This window comes from Phalaenopsis equestris, unplaced genomic scaffold (assembly GCF_001263595.1).
Source record: "Phalaenopsis equestris unplaced genomic scaffold, ASM126359v1 Scaffold000002, whole genome shotgun sequence".
Taxonomy (NCBI): Eukaryota; Viridiplantae; Streptophyta; class Magnoliopsida; order Asparagales; family Orchidaceae; genus Phalaenopsis; species Phalaenopsis equestris.
Genome location: NW_018164444.1, coordinates 55,533,165 through 55,551,604, shown reverse-complemented (window position 1 = coordinate 55,551,604; position 18,440 = coordinate 55,533,165). Strand labels below are relative to the sequence as shown.

General features: G+C 33.6%; 1 protein-coding gene across 2 annotated transcripts; it reads right to left on the bottom strand.

The window, feature by feature from the left end:
• Nucleotides 1-899: 899 nt before the first annotated feature.
• On the bottom strand, nt 900-16,444 carry LOC110021821 (mannosylglycoprotein endo-beta-mannosidase-like). Of its 2 annotated transcripts, XM_020720488.1 has the most exons (11): nt 15,997-16,444; nt 13,146-13,284; nt 11,656-11,883; nt 9,842-9,900; nt 9,414-9,462; nt 8,320-8,550; nt 6,819-6,988; nt 6,322-6,526; nt 4,424-5,092; nt 3,328-3,555; nt 900-1,713 (listed from the first exon to the last, which is right to left on the bottom strand). In XM_020720488.1, exons 1-11 carry the CDS (start codon nt 16,146-16,148, stop codon nt 997-999), a joined length of 2,847 nt encoding a protein of 948 aa, XP_020576147.1. In that variant the 5' UTR covers nt 16,149-16,444; the 3' UTR covers nt 900-996. The 2 variants fall into 2 exon arrangements, with proteins under 2 accessions (XP_020576147.1, XP_020576152.1); XM_020720493.1 differs by lacking the exon at nt 13,146-13,284.
• Nucleotides 16,445-18,440: the final 1,996 nt, after the last annotated feature.

Here is an 18,440-nt window from a genome sequence, read left to right as displayed (position 1 = left end):
CAAAATGAGCTTTGCGCCGATGCGCCAAAATTGGGGGTGCATATGCGCCCCCTTTTACTAAATTGTGCCCCTTATATGCGCCCCCTCTTGCTAAACTGTGCCCCTTAAGAGCTCTTGGCACCTATGTACCACCCTAAAAAAAAATTTAATTTTCAATTTTTTTTTTAATTTATATTTTGTTTTTTGATTCTTTTCTTCGTCGAGGCGAGGCTCGTATGATGGATTATTATGGATACTCAGATCATCATAAGAAAGCAAGGGATGAAAATAGGCTTGTCCATCTCTGAGCGAACCCCACGGATGCACCCTATCGAGCGAAAATCCCCCCAAGGTCGGATTCAGCTCCGACAGTTTAGAATTTAATTTTTCACCCTGGTGCTCGTATGATGATTTCAATCAACCCGGACAATACGAAGAGTCATGCATCACTCAAATATGACTCCATAGATTAAAATGAACATTCTAGATGTCAATTTCGGAATTTTGGTGCCAACAAGCATCCTAAACCCCCACATGGGTATACCAGTCTAAAAACCCAAATTTTACCAAAAGTGCGAGGGATAGTTTAATGACTCCCCCTGCCCGCTGGAAGCTCCGAATGTGGGATATGACCTCTGACACACCATAATGGAAATCAAGCACGTCTTTTGTCAGAATTTACATTGCCTCATGGTGAATTCTCCCAAGTAGGACTAAAAATTAGTATCAATTATGATTCTGTGCTCAAGACACGTGTCAAGAGGTCCTATCGAATGTCTTAAATTACGAGAAACATAAGACAGCCTCGTATCATTCGCATGGACATCCTGAGCATGTGCCATCAAAAATTGACGCCAACATTACATAGATCAACCTCTAATATGCTGTGGAATCTCTCCACGCCACACTTATGCATGCCCTTAAAATCATACAGTCTGTGCACCCACACTTAACCCCAAACAAATTATCCACATTATTTCGCATAATAATAACTTTAAAAAAAAAATCGCTCATACATTAATAAACCTGTATTCCCCCAGCATAGTTCCAACCCTGAAGCAAAACCTGCGGTGTGAGTCCTTCAGAAACCTCAAACCAAATACTAATACTCATCTCCTCACCTGGAACAAGCGAGAAATAATTATCAGAGTAATGAACAGGAAGAACGCGATTATCTACCACCCCATCCTCCACCTCTCCAGCAACAACAGAGAAATGGAGGAAGAAAGCCACTCCATAATCCATTCCATCAACTTCGACGATTCGGACACCGCCTTCGTTACCCATCGAATTTGAAGCTTCCTTCTTGCCATTTTCGAGCAATATTTTTGAAAAGCTAGAGTTCGAGTTCGAGCTCTTCGACAGGTTAAGAACATGGATCTGGATGTTGCAGATCGATTCGGCGAACGAAGCTTGCGAAGTAATCTTAAGAGGTGTTCGATTTCCTCGATGAAGTTCCAAGGAGTTGTAATCTGAATTTGGCAGATGTAACCAGTAGAAATTTCGGGATATAATCATGTTTGTATCAGAGATTCTGAAGAGTTTGAGGAGAAGGAAATAGACTGGTTTTGCATTCTCTGATTTGGGATAATTCAGCTCGATGATTGGTGAAACCTTTTTGGCTGGTGCTGAAAATTTATCGGTAATGTTGTAATATGGGCATTTGCCATCAAGATCCCACACTGAAACTTCTATGGCTATGTCTGAGAGTTCATCTGATGTAGTGTTCACTACCTGGTGCAATAAACAATGATTTTTATGAAATTAAAATGGCTTGCATAAAAAGAAAAATAATATATATATAGATTTTAAATGAGCTAAAAAAATGATAATATATCATGTGTTGTGTCTACCAAATTCGAACAGTAAGTATATGTTGAGCAATAGTGTAAGCAACATTATATAAATAAATAAAGTGGGAATTACATACATGGCATGCTAAATATTGTTATTTACAAATCTAGCAACACCTTTCATCCATTTTTCAAATTCTCTCAAATATCAAAATTCATGATAAAACCCCCACCAAGATTGTTCATTTTCATCAAATTCTCGATTGTTCGATCGTGGCGCGGGTAAATTCATCGGTGCGGGTAAATTCATCGGTTTGGCAGTTCAAAAATATAACTTGGGTTCTAGATTTTGTAAATAGCAATGTTTCAGGTGCTATGTATGTAGTTATCCCTTAAATGTAATAACGTGAAATAATAATTCATTTTTTATTTTAACTAATTTATAGTTTTTCCTTCATTTTTTATACCTTCACTTTCACTTATATCTCCACTTGTTCATATTTTCTTTTTGTTTTTTATATCTTTATTTGCATTTATACATCCACTTATTCATATTTGTTCAGGTGTATCAAACACGCAAATGGATAATAATATAGGCGTACATGCTTTTATAACTTCACTTGGATTACAAAACATAATAAGTCTATGATATTGGATAATTCAATTTGATAAATGGTGAAACTTTCTTAGTTGGCACAAGAAATAGTAACCAACAACACCTAAACATTTATATTTATAAGCATATCACTCAAATCTTAAACATCATATTATAAATAACATGATCACCATCTTTTTAAAAATGAAGTACATACTTTCATGCATAAATTTTTGACGTCAAGATGTTGTAAGTGTAAATATTAAATGTTAAATATGCATGTAGATAAGAATTGTGGCGTGAATGCAATTTTGGGGCATTTACATAAATATTACACAATTCGTATGTATTTACATATCTAACACATAAACATTCATATCTACATGTAAGCCACTCAAAACTTTGACATAACGTCATGAAGACCATCATCACTGTCCTTTTAAAAGTGAAATAGATCATTTTCATGCATAGGTTTATGACACCAAGGTAATATGTGTAAATATGTTAAATATGTAAATACATGAGAATTGCATGGTATGTATGTAAATTTCCCTATTTCTTTCGATGCAAAACAAAGTTAATTGTTGTTGAGATGACAATACTTAGGTGGATGAGTTGCTTGACTCTTAGAGACAAAATGCGAAAATGTTTATCCGTGAAAGGGTTGGTGTAGCTCCAGATGGTTTGGTCACATTAAACGTCGACCTATAATGATCCAATTAGGAGTATAGATGTTTTAGATTCGACTTATGTTAAGAAAGGCGGAGGTAGACCTAAAAAGAGTGCAGCATATTGTATAAAAAAATGATTTTAATATACTAGAATTAAATGAAAAATCATACTCAATATGACACAATGAGAAAAATGATTCATGTAGCCGACCCAACCTAGTGGGATAAAGACCCTGCTTAGTGGGATAAAGGCTTGTCATTGTCGTTGTTGTTGTGAAAATTTTCTAACCTCAATATAGAAAGTAGAAAGATTGAGTTGGACATGAATCGGCTCAGCGGCACTGCGGCAACCGTAGAAACCTGCTGTTTGATCATGAAGATGATCATAAAACTGACCTCTCAGACCCGTCCATGGATTCTGCGTCTTCCAAATAAGAACGCCGGTGTACTTCGTCCACATTCTCGAAGTCCAACCCTCTAAGAGGGCTTTATATTGAACATAATTAACAAGTTGTGCCTAAATCAGTGTAGAGATCAGAAAGAAGCAATCAAAATGAATCAAAATTATCATATCCAAGCTAGCAAAGTGTCAAAATAGTCCCTAATTATTTATAATAAGATCATTTTAGTCCCAACATCTGTAAAAGAATCAGATTTGTCTTGAGACTCTTCTAATATGGGCTAAAATAGTTCCCATATAGAACTATTTTAATCTCCATTAAAAAAGTCTATAAAAGTGTCAAATTAGTCCCAAAACTTTTTTAATTGGGCTAAAATAGTCTGCATAAAAAGCTATTTTAATCCCCCATTAAAAGAGTCAATAAAAGTATGGAATTAGTCCCCAGAATCTTTTAATATGAGCGAAAGGAGTCCCCATATAAAAACATTTTACCCTTTATTAAAAGAGTCTGGGACTAAATTGAAACTTTGGTCCTTTAAACTTGTACATGAAAAGATGTATTTAACATTTAAAAATTAATAATAGCACTATTTTTAATGTTATATTAAATATTTGAGTGTTTTGTGTGTAAAGATAAAATTTTAAGGGTGACATATGTAAATACATATAAACTATGTGGTATGTATGCAGATCTTCAAATAATAAAATGACAAATTTAATGGATAATTAAGACATAAATAATAAGAAATCACTTCATATAAATTATAAAATATCATTTTTGTAACATTCTTAATTTAAAGATAAAGCATTAAATTTTAATATAATTTGAGTATGTTTTCTATTAATCAAATTTTTAAACATCGAGCTAAACTCATGAGCCCCTTATCGAGCCGAGCATAAACCGACTCACGAGTCAACTCGGCTCAGTTACAACCCTAATCAAAATTATAATATCCAACCCGAAAGAGTTTAAATTTCAGCTCACCTTTTCGCAGAAATCATCGAGGTCCTTAGGGAATCCATACAATCCGATTTGGTCATGGACCTTCTCCGGCTTCGAATACGGAATGTATTTGTGGTATTCCCATGTTGGATTTGGGATTTCTTCCACATACCCCGTCGGAAGTTTTTGAAAAGTAGGGATCTGCCATGCTTCCGGCGGCATCGTCGCTCTTATCGTGGTGGCGACCGGCATCCCCACCGAGCCAACCTCCGGATTGAAGCCATATTGATAGAACTCATCCTTGAAGAAATCTTCTGGATTTTGAATCTCGTAAGGACCGTCCGTAAAATCGCCTTTACCATTCGCGAATCCATCCCACATAGATCCTTGAATATAAGCTCGAGTTCCGTCGAGATATAGACTCGGATCATCAGATTGTTTGAGCGAATCTTCTCCTAAATTGTGAGTTACATCAATAGATTCGAATAGAGGATGGAGTTTGAGGTCGTTTATAAGAGAAGTATTGATGTCTTGCGGGGGAATTTGCTCGTTGCCGCCAACCCAAAGGGCAAGACTTGCGTGATTTCGAAGAAGTTTAATGGTGTCTCGCGCGCAGAGGAGGAAAAGGTCATGGTCTAATGGTCCGTTAGGGTTTGAGATGGGCATGCCTCTTCCATCACAGTCACCTGTTATCCAAAACTCTTGCCAGACCTGTAAGTCGCGATTAAAATCAGTAATTCTGATGGAAAATTTGCTCTGAATGTATGTTACAGTATCTCAGATAGAAAAATATTAGGATATTTACATGCATACCACTCAATTGCATATCTAACACTTAAATTTCAATTTGTATATATATTTGACATATTTCTGCATGAGAAAAGATGTATTTCATTTTTTTATATAGTTAAAATAATGATATTTTTTATATGATATGACAGATTTGGGTGATACAGATGTAAAAAGTAAAATTTAGGTGTTAGATATGTAAATATGTGCAAATTTGGTGGTATGAATGTAAATGCCCCAAAAATATTTCAATAACAGATCAGAAAGGGCGAGCATATATATATATATATATATATATATATACCTTCGTATTTTACATATCTAACATCTAAACTTAATATTTTTTTGTCATCTTATATATGCTTGAAAAAGTGTATTTCACTTACTTTAGAATTTCAAATGGTGATACTTTTTTATGTGATGCAAAAGATTTGGGCAATATAAATGCAAAAAATAAGGTTTAGATGTTAAATATGCAAATGCACAGGAATTTGAAGTTATGTAAATACCCCAAAAATATTTCAATAGCGGGTCAGAAAGGGCAAGCAGTCGTGGATGCATGCTTATATAGAAGATTTGCAGGCATGCCACTCGATTCCGATGTATTTACATATCTAACACATAAACTTCCAAATTTACAAACATGCCACTTACCTATGCATGAAAAAATATATTTACCTTTTAAAAGTTAAAATGACAGTATTTTTTTATGTAATATGAAAGATCAGATAGATAGATGACGATAGACATTGATTGAAAAATGTAGGATTAAGAAACAATAGGGAGATTTACACGTACGCCACAAAATTCTTATATATTTACATATTTGACACCAAAATTAAAATATTTATTTATATAACACTTCAGTCTCATACGACATCAAAATTTATACATGAAAATGTGTGTTTCACTTCATCAAAATTAATATTAATGGTACTTTTTTAGGCCATGTCAAAGATTTGAGTGTTAGTAAATAAATATTAAAGTTTGAGTTAGAAATGTAAATACATAAGATTATGTGGCACGTATGTAAATCTTTCAATCCTGCATTACGAGTACAAGGAGTTGGATATGTATATATATATATATACTCGTAATGCAGGATTGAATATATAAATGCCAAGGTAAAAATGTAAAATATAAAATCTTACCAAAATTCCATAAACATCACAGTAGTGATAGAATTCTGATCTCTCAGCTAATCCACCTCCCCAACAACGGATCATGTTGAAGTTCATATCCGCATGGAATTTTATGTCTGTCATGTAACGTTTGGCCGACAGCCGCAACAGCCCGTCCGATAAGATCCAATTGCCGCCGCGAATAAAAATTTGTTGGCCATTTACTCTAAATAATCTGCAAAGCTAAGATATGAAACTCAGAAAATGAAAAAACCAGTATAGTTTTAGACTAACTAATAGATTCATGAAGGCACCCAAAAAAAAAAATGTCAGAATAGTCCCCTGATTGTTTAAATGAGGTTATTTTAGTCCCGAAGTCTATAAAAGTGCTAATTTAGTCACTAATTCAGCTCCAATTTAAAAAGATCGAGGACTAATTTGACAAATTTATAGACTCTGGGACTAAAATGGCCTTATGTGAGCAGTTGGGAGTACTCTGATACTTTCAATAATAGGCAATTACATACCGTCCACCAGTTGTTGTATCGATTGTACTCTCGATTTTTCGGAATCCAAATGGATGAGACCATGAATCAGACTCCCCAAAACCTTTCACATCGACGGTTAGTTCGACATTATATAAGAACTGCTTACCCATGCCATTGGGCCACCACAAATTTGGCTTCTCAAAGAGGAGCTGGAACACAGTTGTTGCTAAGTACTCTTTATTGTAGTACAAAAATGAGTTTCATAGATTATAACATTCACACATTCATAGAGAAAACTTGGCGCTCAACATGCTATTAATCTTTAATCACGAGAATATTATAGGTTTTCATTATGCATTATGCATGTTATTTTAGGAAAAGTTAAAATAATCAAAATAATGCTTTAATTATTTGTAGAGGCCATTTCAACACCAAACTATATAAAAGGTTTGATTCGGTCCCCAAACTCTGAGAGTCTGTTTGGGGCAGCTGCAGCTTATTAAAAATCACTGTGAAGCTGTTGAAAAATATCTGATGTTCAAAAAACTGCGGTGGCAATTACTTTTTTTTTTTTTTGAAAAAATCAAACCGTAGCTAGAAAGCTGTCACCGCACCTAGCCAGGACCGGTAGGAAAATGCAGATTTCAGCCACAGCTTTTTGAAAAAATTGTCAAAATACAGTTTACGGAAACAGACAAAACTGCGGCGCGGTGCCGCACTGCCGCCTCAAACGGACCCTAAAAATAGAAGCCAAAATGATCCTATCATTGAAGTAACATAAATTAAAATTAAATGTAACGTTCGAGTTAAAAAAAGAGTAAAGTGCCAAAATAATCCCCTGACCATTCATTCACATGGGATCATTTTAGTCCCAGAATATACAAGTGTCAAATTAATCCCCGACTCATTAAATTGGGGTTGAAATAGTCATCTATGAAGACTATTTAAGCCAATATTAAAAGAGTCGGTAGACCAAATTGGCACTCTTATAGGCGCTGAGATTAAACCAATCCCCTGCAAAGAGTCTAATGACTATTCCAACAATTTTCTTGAGTTAACAATGAAGATATTTTAAGAATTTATTTTAAAATATTTACAAAATCTATTTTCCCAGTTGCCATATTTGGGGTATAATCTATTGACAATATTACCAAGCTTTCTTCTCAATAAGTGTTGAGCTTAAATGGACACAAAAAAACAGTTTAGAAACTATTTTGATCATTTACTTTTTAGAAAATATATTAATAACTAGGGGCATTTACATGCATACAACGCAATTCATATATATTTACACATCCAACACCTAAACTTTACTTTTTGCATTTTCACCACCCAAATCTTTCATATCACTTGAAAAAAAACCACCATTTTAACTTCTGAGAAGTGAAATGCACCTTTCATGCATGGGTAGTGTGGCATGTATGTAAAGTTGGATTTTAGGTGTAAGATATGTAAATTCATAAAAACTGAGAGGGTAAGTATGTAAATTTTCCGAATAAATAATCAAGAAAACATGCTCTTTAAATTGTAAGATACTCACTGGAAGAATTGTGTATGTTATGAGTGTTTTGGGAGGGATCGAAAACTCGTATGTTTGAAGATGCTCGAGCAGACGCATGCCTTCATCTAATTCTGCTGTCACTTGGATGGTTAACGAACATTCCGCCAGCCATTGACTTTTATTTTCCAAGTCAACTGTAGACTGTAGGTATGATTTCTCATAGTTGTCGAAGAACGATGATACGAGGTGTGGATCAGATAGCTTGACGGGCTATATTCCGAAAGAATAAGCATACTATAAGAATCTCCAATTAGCATCACATTTTGTAATAAAATGAAGGAAGATTCACATGCATAGCACTTAATTCCTGTGTATTTACACATCTAACACCTAAACTTCAATTTTTACTTGTATGTCATCTTACCTATGCATGAAAAGGAGCATTTTACTTTTTAAAAGTTAAAATAATAGTATATTTTATGTGAAATGAAAGATTTGGGTGGTACAAATGTAAATAATTGAGTTAGGTGTTAGATATGTAAATATGTACGAATTTGGTGGTATGTATGTAAATTCTCCTACTATAAAGAATTTTAAGTGGTAGAAGTAGCAAAACAACGTCGGAGTCAAGCTGCTCTAGCTCGACATTTCATGCAAATATTCAGACAAAATTTAAATTTATTGACTGATTACCAAACAAATTGAGATGTTTTTTTAGCATTTCCACTCAAATTGGGTTAACAGAATGTATTTAAAATGAGCACAAGCTATGAATCTCCATACAGTTCTGTTGCTTTCTAGGTGTTACATGCACAGTGGTTGCGAAAATGGAAGCTAAAAAAAGGAAGATTTACATATATAACCGCTCAACTCCTACGTATTTACATATCTAACACCTAAAATTCCATTTTTGCATACATTCCACCAAACCTATGCATGAAATGGTGTATTTCACATTTAAAAATTAAAATAGTGGTATTTTTTATGTGATATGAAAGATTTGAGTGGTAGAAATGTAAAAAGTAAAGTATAGGTGTAATATATGTAAAACCACAGGAATTAGGGGGTATATATGTAAATGCCCCAATATATATATATATATATATATAAAGTTATAAAAAGATTGAACTAACCCCAGTAATTGAAATCGAGACTTCATCCCAGATCCCAGTATTCCTATCCCTGCAGTAAAAATAAAATGGTTAATGTATTTCTTTCAGTAACAAAATAGATTAAAGATGGGGCTTTTACATACAAACCACATATTTCTTATCTATTTACATATCTAACACCTACACTCTCAAATTTTCATATATATACAAATTAAATTTTTAACATCACATCAAAAATACCACTACCATTATCTTTTTAAAAATGAAACACACATTTTCATGCATAAGTTTATGACACAATAAGGTGTATAAAAGTAAATATCAAACTTAGGGTGTACCGTGTAAATATATAAATATTATGCGGTAAGTGTGTAAATTTCCCATTAAAGATTCAGTAGAAGCTGTATAGTGTTAGCGGGTGAAAGATTGTGCAGATTTCTTGAGACAACCTTATTGGGGTCATCCAGTCCCAGCCTTCAACATATTGAGCAGCAACATCTTTGCCAATCTGAAACAAATTAGATATAAGATTAGGAAGAGATAAAGATTTACTTTCACCTTTCAAACAACTAATATCAATGTAAAAACAGTAAAGCTATAGTAAATAGAAAAATGAAACAAAAATTTTCATGACGAGGACGGGCCTTCATGAAAAAAATTTTTTTTTTTTTTTTTTCAAAAGGAATGGCCATAGGTTATTATACGAGCATCCAATCACCCCTAATGTGCCTAACAATTCGAGTACCACCTCCTTAAAGTCAATTGTGCCAGAGGACTCCTAATGTGCCTAACAATTCGAGGACACCTCCTTAAGGACAACCGTGTCATAGGGGATTCGAACCCCCGACCTGAGGGTCTTACACAGTTACACCAATGATGTCAACCAACGGGTTGGGGTAGCAACACATATATATAACAACAACAAGCCTTTATCCCACTAAGTGGGGTCGGCTACATGAATCCTTTTTCTCCATTGCTTCCTATTGTGTGTCATATTTTCATTTATATATATATATACATACACACATATATATGTATATATTTATATATAGTCCCCTTTCAATAATCAAGGTAGCTAGGCCCTTGCATAAGCGAAATGAGATGCTAAAATTATTTTTTTACCTCCTTCAATTTTAAAGAATACTTTTAGAAAATATAATATGATAATCAAAATAAAATATAGTGGCATTTGCATATATAGCACACTATTCTTACCTATTTATTAATGCAGCATTACCTATTTATTAATGCAGCATCAAAACTTTCATATTTACACACATAGCACCCGATTCTTTCATATCACGTCAAAAATAACATTGTTACCACTTCTTAAAAGTGAAGTGCACATTTTCATGCATGCTTTAGAGCACCAAAGTGCTATGTAAGTAAATATCAATGTCTAGGTGTGAGATATGTAAATACATAAAAATTGTGTGGTACATATGTAAATTTCCCTAAAATATAAAATATAGTGGGAAAATATATATACTTTCAACTTGTGTCATTCCAAATGCCAAAATGGCAAAAACTTGTCAAATAAGCTGCCAAAGCAAAGTATCTATAAGGTTCAAATGTTATACTTAAAATTTAAAAGCAGATAAAAATGCAAAGCATGAATAAAAAAAATCAAGTAAAAACATAAAGTGAAGCAAATGATTCAAGTTTGGGGATAAGAAAATATAAAGAAATTTACATACATACCCCACAATTCTTACGTATTTATGTATCTAACACCCAAAATTTCATATTTACACTTACAACACCTTGGTGTCATAAACCTATGAATTAAAAGTTGTATTTAACTCCTAATAAGATAGTGATGGTGATATTTTTTATGTGATGTTAAGGATTTGGGTGCTATGAATGTAAATATGAATGCTTAGGTGTTAGATATGTAAATACATAAGAATTATGTGTTATGTTTGTAAATGCCCAAAAACTATAGCACAGAGCCAACAACCCATGCTTTATAATAACGTTGGAAGATTTACTTACATGCCACTTCCTATGTATTTACATATATAAAACCACAATTTTAATTTGACAAACATACCACCTTATCTAATCATGAAATTGTGTATTTCACTTTTTAAAAGTTAAAATAGTAGTATTTTAAATGTGAGAAGAAAGACTTGGGTGGTATAAATGTAAACAAGAAAAGTATAGGTATAAGATATGGAAATACATAAGGATTGGGTGGTATGTACTTAAAAATCAAATTTTGATGAACTTAGAAAGTAAGATGTTAATAAGTATGGCAAACCTCATGATCGCCGCCTTGACCTCCTTCCGGCGGAATTTTTCCAGGATGATCAGGAGGATGAATAAGTACAGCAAGCAAATTTTTCCCATTAGGGTTGATGATATCAGTAATATCAAACGAATTTCTTCGAAACATGCCCTTTGGAAGAATCATTTGGTGCCCGTTCAAATAAACCTCCCCTGAGTAATTGATTGCACGAAAATTGAGTTCTGCGTGTTGATTTTCTGCCTAAAACACGAAAAAACGGAAGGGTGAATGAATATATATAAAGAAACAAATAATACTTATAATGTTACATGTTTGGGAAATTTACTTACATACCACACAATTCTTATGCATTTGGATAACGAACATGTCAAGTTTGACATTTACATTTATAACACTTTGTATATGCATGAAAGGTTGAAAAAGTCAATGATTGTGGCATTTTTTATGAATGTTAAAGATTTGAGTGTTATGTTCGTAAATATGAAAGTTTAGGTGTTAGATATGTAAATGTAAGAAAATTGTGCGGAATGTACGTAAATGCCCCTAAATGCTTCTTTTATTAAAATTAGTGATTATAATCATTCTTATCGTAGTTAGTCATTTGTACACTTGACATTAGTTTAATCATATTGTGTAGACCTTCTCATTGACATTTATACACTTAGTTGTGCATTTAGGGTTTATTTGGGACAGTTGCAGCTGTTTAAAGAAACAGCTGTGAAGCTGTTGAAAAAATATTTGTTGTTCAAAACGTTGCGGTGGCTATTACAATTTTTTTTTTTTTTTGAAAAATTTAGACCGCAGTTTTCTGGCAACCACCGCAGGCAGCCAAGTCTGATGGTAAAAAGCTACTTTCAGCAGTAGTTTTTGAGAACACGGACAAAACACAGTTTTACCAAACAGAAAAATTTGCGGTACGACACCACACCGCCGCCCCAAACACACCCTTAGTTTTTTAAATCATTTGCTTTTGTTAATCTATTTAATTATGTGGATTTTAAGTGGTTGAACAGTAAAGCAAGATAGAAATAAAATATTTAAAAAAGCAAAATTTTGGAATGCTCACAACTTCATCAATGGTAATTTTTCAATCAAAGCACTGTACTTAATTTCTTAGCCTAGTTAGAGTAAGAACTTAAATATGGCTATCCATAATCACAAAATAAATAAATAAATAATAATAAATAAAATTATGCTTGTCAAATGTGAAGGGCATTTAGATACATTATTAAGATATCTAACATCTAAACTTTACTTTTTTACATTTATATAATCCAAATCTTTCCTCTTGCATCTAAAATACCACTATTTTAACTTTTAAAAAGTAAAATACACATTTTCCTGCATGGGTAATTGGGTGAGGTGATAGATATATGTAAGAACAGAAGTTTAGGTGTCAGATATGTAAATATGTAGGATTTGAGTGGTATGTTAATGATATCGACCTTCCAAAAATAGATTATTTGCAGCACAACTTAAGCTATGGGTTTAATGATGCATACCAGTTTAGATTCAAAAGTTATAAAAAACCAAAATGTATAGTACTCCATTCCAGAATCAGCAATATCAGCTATTGATTCATTGTTTAACCCATAAAAAGGATCTGGAATCAATTTGTTCTTCAGCAAGGTCCCTAAAACCCTAAAAACATAACATATCAGATTTAAAAGTGTAAAAAGTAATGACCCCGGAACAATAAAATAAAAAATGGTTAAGCATTATAAAATCATTGAGAACTAAAAAATAAAGAGGCTAAGCATTATAAAAACATTGAGAACTAAAAAATAAAGGGTTAATTGCATACAGACCACTTGAAACATTGATATTTACAAATTAAGCACCAAGTAGATTTTTTTGAACTACCGGACCAACATATTTACACATGTCATGATCAAATCATTGAAAATTTAATAGAATGGGTTGGGGTGTTGCAATGAATTTTGATATTTGAGTGAGAGTTTGAAAAATGGATGAAAGAAGGTGGTTGATTTGTACATATAAGTTTTGGGTCGTCTATATACAATTGCCCCTTTATTAAATCCTGTAGTTAATTTGAACTACCCAATCCATACTTTTCATTGTTATCAAATTCTCAATAGTTTAATCGTGGCACATGTAAATACATCAGTTTGGTAGTTAAAAAAAATCAACTAGATGGTCAATTTGTAAATATCAATGTTTTGGGTGATTTGTATGTAATTATCCTTTTAAACCGGAAAGAGAACTTAAGAGAGTTAAAACGCTATACATCAGTTCGGTAGTTCACTTGAAAATATATACTATATATTTTATTAAGATTTAACTAGAGTAAGCATGTACCATGTAAAAAAAAAAAATCGAATATTTACATACATACCACTCAATTCCTATATGTTTACATATCTAACACCTATATTTTACTTTTTACATATATGCCGCCCTGACTATACATGAAAATGTGTAATTCACTTTTTAAAAGTTAAATAGTGGTGCTTTAATGTGATAATAAATATTTGGGTGGTAGAAATGTAAATAAGTAATGTTTAGGGGTTAGACATGTAAGTATATAATAATTGGGCAGTTTGTATGTGAACGCCCCAAAACTTCTTTGAATTTAGGGGATGCTTGGCAATGGATTTAGAGCCGGATTTAAGCTAAATCTTGCCAGATGGTCATTCCGGACAAGATTGAGGCGCGGATTTCACGGATTTCGTTCGGTTTTAAATCCCGTGCATCATACAACGAGAGCGATTGGGATCGCCATGGATTTACGCAGAATTTCCCAAACTGTTTGAATGGATTCCCGGGATTTTGAGGATTTTGTTGACATACAGTTTTTCATTTAGAATCTAGTAAGTCCGGATTTACATAATTCACTAAATCCTAATAATTTAAAATAAATTCGTTACTAGGGTGCGTTTGGGAGGGCTTATTGAGAACGGTGGCGTTTTGAAAACGCCACCGACGTGTTTGGAAATAGCGTTTAGAAGCCTCCCTCAAAACGTCGTTCTGCCTTTTGTATTAGACGCGGATCACGGGGTGCTACCCGCGATCCGCGTTTCATTTGGTCGAAAGACAAGTAAAGTCCTTGCACTCGCTTCCTCTTCCTCACACGCTCGTTCTATTCCATGCTCGGATTCGGGCGACACTCAGCCGGAGGAATCTCTCCCACTTTCCGTTCTAGAGTTTTCTTTTCTGCACCTCGTCAAGACGGAGCTTGCTGGGGTTTTTCTGGGACCCTACGGCATCACCTGACCACAATGCGAGCAAGGATTTGTCTTCCGCCTCTGGCCAGGAGGCGGGTCCGCCTGAGGAAGAGTGAACGCCGGGTGTGGAGCAGGTGACGGAGAAGAAGAGAGGCAAGAAGAGGGGAAGGGAGGAAAAGGATGTGAATCTCTCTGTCTGTTTCCGTTCTAGGGCTTTCTTCCCATGAATCTCTCTCTCTCTCTCTCTCTCTCTCTCTCTCTCTTTCTCTCTCTATTTGTGTGTGTGTGATTGTGTGATAATTTTTTTAAGCCCAGTTAAATTTTTTTCTCATGTTAGTTCTCCATATGTTGCCTAAAATTCCTAATTCAGCTTCTATCTTTTTGCTTTATTATGATATTCAGTTAATTTCCAGAAGACTTTAGTTTAAGATATTAAATACTCTGGCTCTCACAACAAAGCCCATAGATTTTAGTATTATATGAAATTTTATGACAAAAAATAAAAATTTATAACAAAAATAATAGAATTTCTAAGTTTAAAATATGTCGTAGATGTGTAAATACAGTTTCTTCTGTTTGAGTTTACTTTTTTCTTAATTTTTAAATTATATTATTTTAAAATTAGAGTCAAATGTAAATTATTGATTACAATTTACATTCCGGATAATTTAAATTTTTATAAAAAAAATTATCTACAAAAAGTTACAGATAAGCTGTTTTCCAAACACACATATCAAATAGCCAAACAACTTATTCAGAACAAGGGCAGAATGATCATTTATCCAGAATCAGCTATTTTCCAAACGCACAAACCAAACAGTCAGCCAACTTATACGGTCAGCTGCTCATCGGCAGATTATCAGGATAAGCTGCTCATCAGTAGAAGCTGGATAAGCTGCAGTTGCCCAAAACAGACCCTAAATCTCACTTGTAGACAACATAAACTCCAAATTTTGATAATGAGAGATTGAAGTTTTGCAATCCTCAAATTTATTGCATGTAATTTTGCAATTCTCAAATGAATTCCAAATTTATTGCAGGTAATTTTGCAATTCTCAGCCAAATTCCAAGTCTCCCTCAAGATCGCAGAAAACCCTAGCGATTCAATTACTTAAGCAATCCATCCAAATCTAGAAGAATATACAAGGAAACGAAGAATTGGGCATACGTTCCGGGGATGGCGGCCTCCATCCATGGAGGAGAAGGACCGGGAGGTGGTGTGGTTGTTGTCAGAAGGACGCCGTTGATCTCCACTTCCGTCGATCTCGCCGCCAGCCATGATGAGTCGAGCAACGTTTTCCCAATCAACGCAGTAGCCATATGCGCTCGGATTCCCTCTTGTTCTCGCTTTTCTTCTCGACTGCCATTAATATAGCCCTCGCCTGCTTTGGTTCCCGACGGTAACTGTAAAAGAGAGGGGATATGCTGTAGAGAGTGACGGGTGACCTAGCGTTGCGGGTCCTGCGGCCATTTTGTCAGAGTAATTGTCGGGGAAAGCTCCAAGGAAGACGATGAGAATCTAAGAAAAGCTCACGAATGAGCAGCGCGGCCCTTGAGCTATAACTAGCCAAGAAGATGCGCTTTTGGAGTACGAAAATTGACCAGATATATGGACATATCACATAACCGCTAAGTAAATATATTTTTTCGTTAAAGATATGTTTGGGCCAGGGCTGTCAAACAAAGCTGGTTGTTGGTGAACAAACTCGGGGGAGTTCGTGTCATTTGTTAGATAAGTAAATGAGACGAACGTTAATATTTTTTTTTTTTTCGTTCGGTTTATAAATGAAACAAACACGAACAATCGTTTGTTCAATATATATATATATATATTTCATTATATATTAAAAATAATTATATACCCTAAAAACTTACCATATTTTAAAAAATTAAATCCTATAAATTGTAATCTGATCTTCTGATTCGCCTCTTAGTTTATATTAAATTCTATAATTTTGTATTTATCTTCACGATCGTCTCTTACCTTAAATTTTCTTATATTTCTTTTAGATTTATTTAGTTTCTTTGAGTGAAACTTAATTTTTTGGAGTAAAACCTCGTATATTACCTCAAGAACTGATTTTTGTTTATGAATGAGATATGATATTATGGTTTTATTGTGAGTTGTGTTTCGTCTATGTTGCACATGTGTTGTGATTCATGCAAGTTTAAACATTAATTTCTTATATGTTTAAGCTTTTGAAATATTTTGAACAATTCGAACAATACAAATAAATTTGTAAGATTCCGAACAGTTCAAATAATTCAAATAATTCGAACAATTCGAACATTTCAAACAAAGCAAACCAAACACGAACAACAACTTCACGAATAATTTCAAACACGGGTTTATTTCAAACACACTTAATTTCAAACAAACTAAACATGAACATCAGCTCTCTCCGTTCGTGTTCGGTTCGTTTACACCCCAATTTGCGGTAGCTATAACTATTTGAAGAAGCACTTATTTTAAAAAGAAACTCTTATTAGAAAATTGTGGTGATTATTATAAATAAAAAAAATTTGGCGATAGATTTCTGGCAGCTACCGCAGGTAGCCAGATTTGATGGGAATACACAGATTTCAGTTGTAATTTTTTTAGAACGCGAGTAAAACGTAGTTTTATCATACAAAATTTTTTTTAAAATGTATGTATTGTGATGCAATATAAATCTTGTGATGCAAGTACTAATGTGGAGTTGTTAGAGAATCTTCTCTCCAATCTAAAAACTATAATTTTAGTTATACTCTAAAAAGTAATTTATAATTTAGTTGTCATTAAATTAAACTTTTTTAAAAAAAAAAATCTTATAACATAAAAAATCAAAATTTAAGTACTATATATTCAATTCATAAGATTTATGCTATGTGCATATAAATCCCTTGAAAAATAAAACAAATAGCTTTGCATAAATAACCCTAAAATTTATTTTACTTGCATATGTGATATGAAGGCTTAAAACTTTGTATTTGCTTTCATAATACTAAAAAACAACACTTTCTTCACTCTCACAATTAGCTTTCCATCACTAACTAACACCAACTAATCTTCTCCTTTTCACATTGTCTGTCAAACCATGTATTTCTATTTGGGGGTATTTACATATACACCACACAATTCTTATGTATTTACATTTCTAACATTTAAACATTCATATTTACATGCATACCTCTCTGGAATTGCTAAAATCACATAAAGAATGTTTTCATCACTATCTTTTAAAAAGTATAACACATCTTTTCATGCATACATTTATGAGAAAAAATTTGCGCACGCAAGACGTACCCAGCGCAACGTACATAATGGAGGTTATATGGGCGTTATATCGGCATTATATTCACGTTATATCCCTTGTAACCTCCATATAACTTCCATGTAACCTACATGTAACCTACGAATATGTGAAAACATAAGCGCGAAACTTATTTGTTAGTTCATGTAGGTTAAAGGTATGTTATATAAATGTTACATGAAGGTTATAAGGGATATAACGAGAATATAATGACGATATAACGCCCATATAACCTCCATTATGTATGCAGTGCCGCGCATGACACCAAAATGTTACAAGTGTAAATATCAAACGTTAGGCGTTAGATATGTAAACAGAC

Excerpts from the sequence above, each read along its gene's own strand:
- LOC110021821 (XM_020720488.1), bottom strand. The coding sequence starts at position 16,148 with ATGGCTACTGCGTTGATTGGGAAAACGTTGCTCGACTCATCATGGCTG. Across the intron at positions 9,463-9,841 it reads GACTGGATGACCCCAATAAG|GGATAGGAATACTGGGATCT; the intron begins GTTGTCTCAAGA and ends TTTTTACTGCAG. Across the intron at positions 5,093-6,321 it reads GTGATGTTTATGGAATTTTG|GTCTGGCAAGAGTTTTGGAT; the intron begins GTAAGATTTTAT and ends CGCGACTTACAG.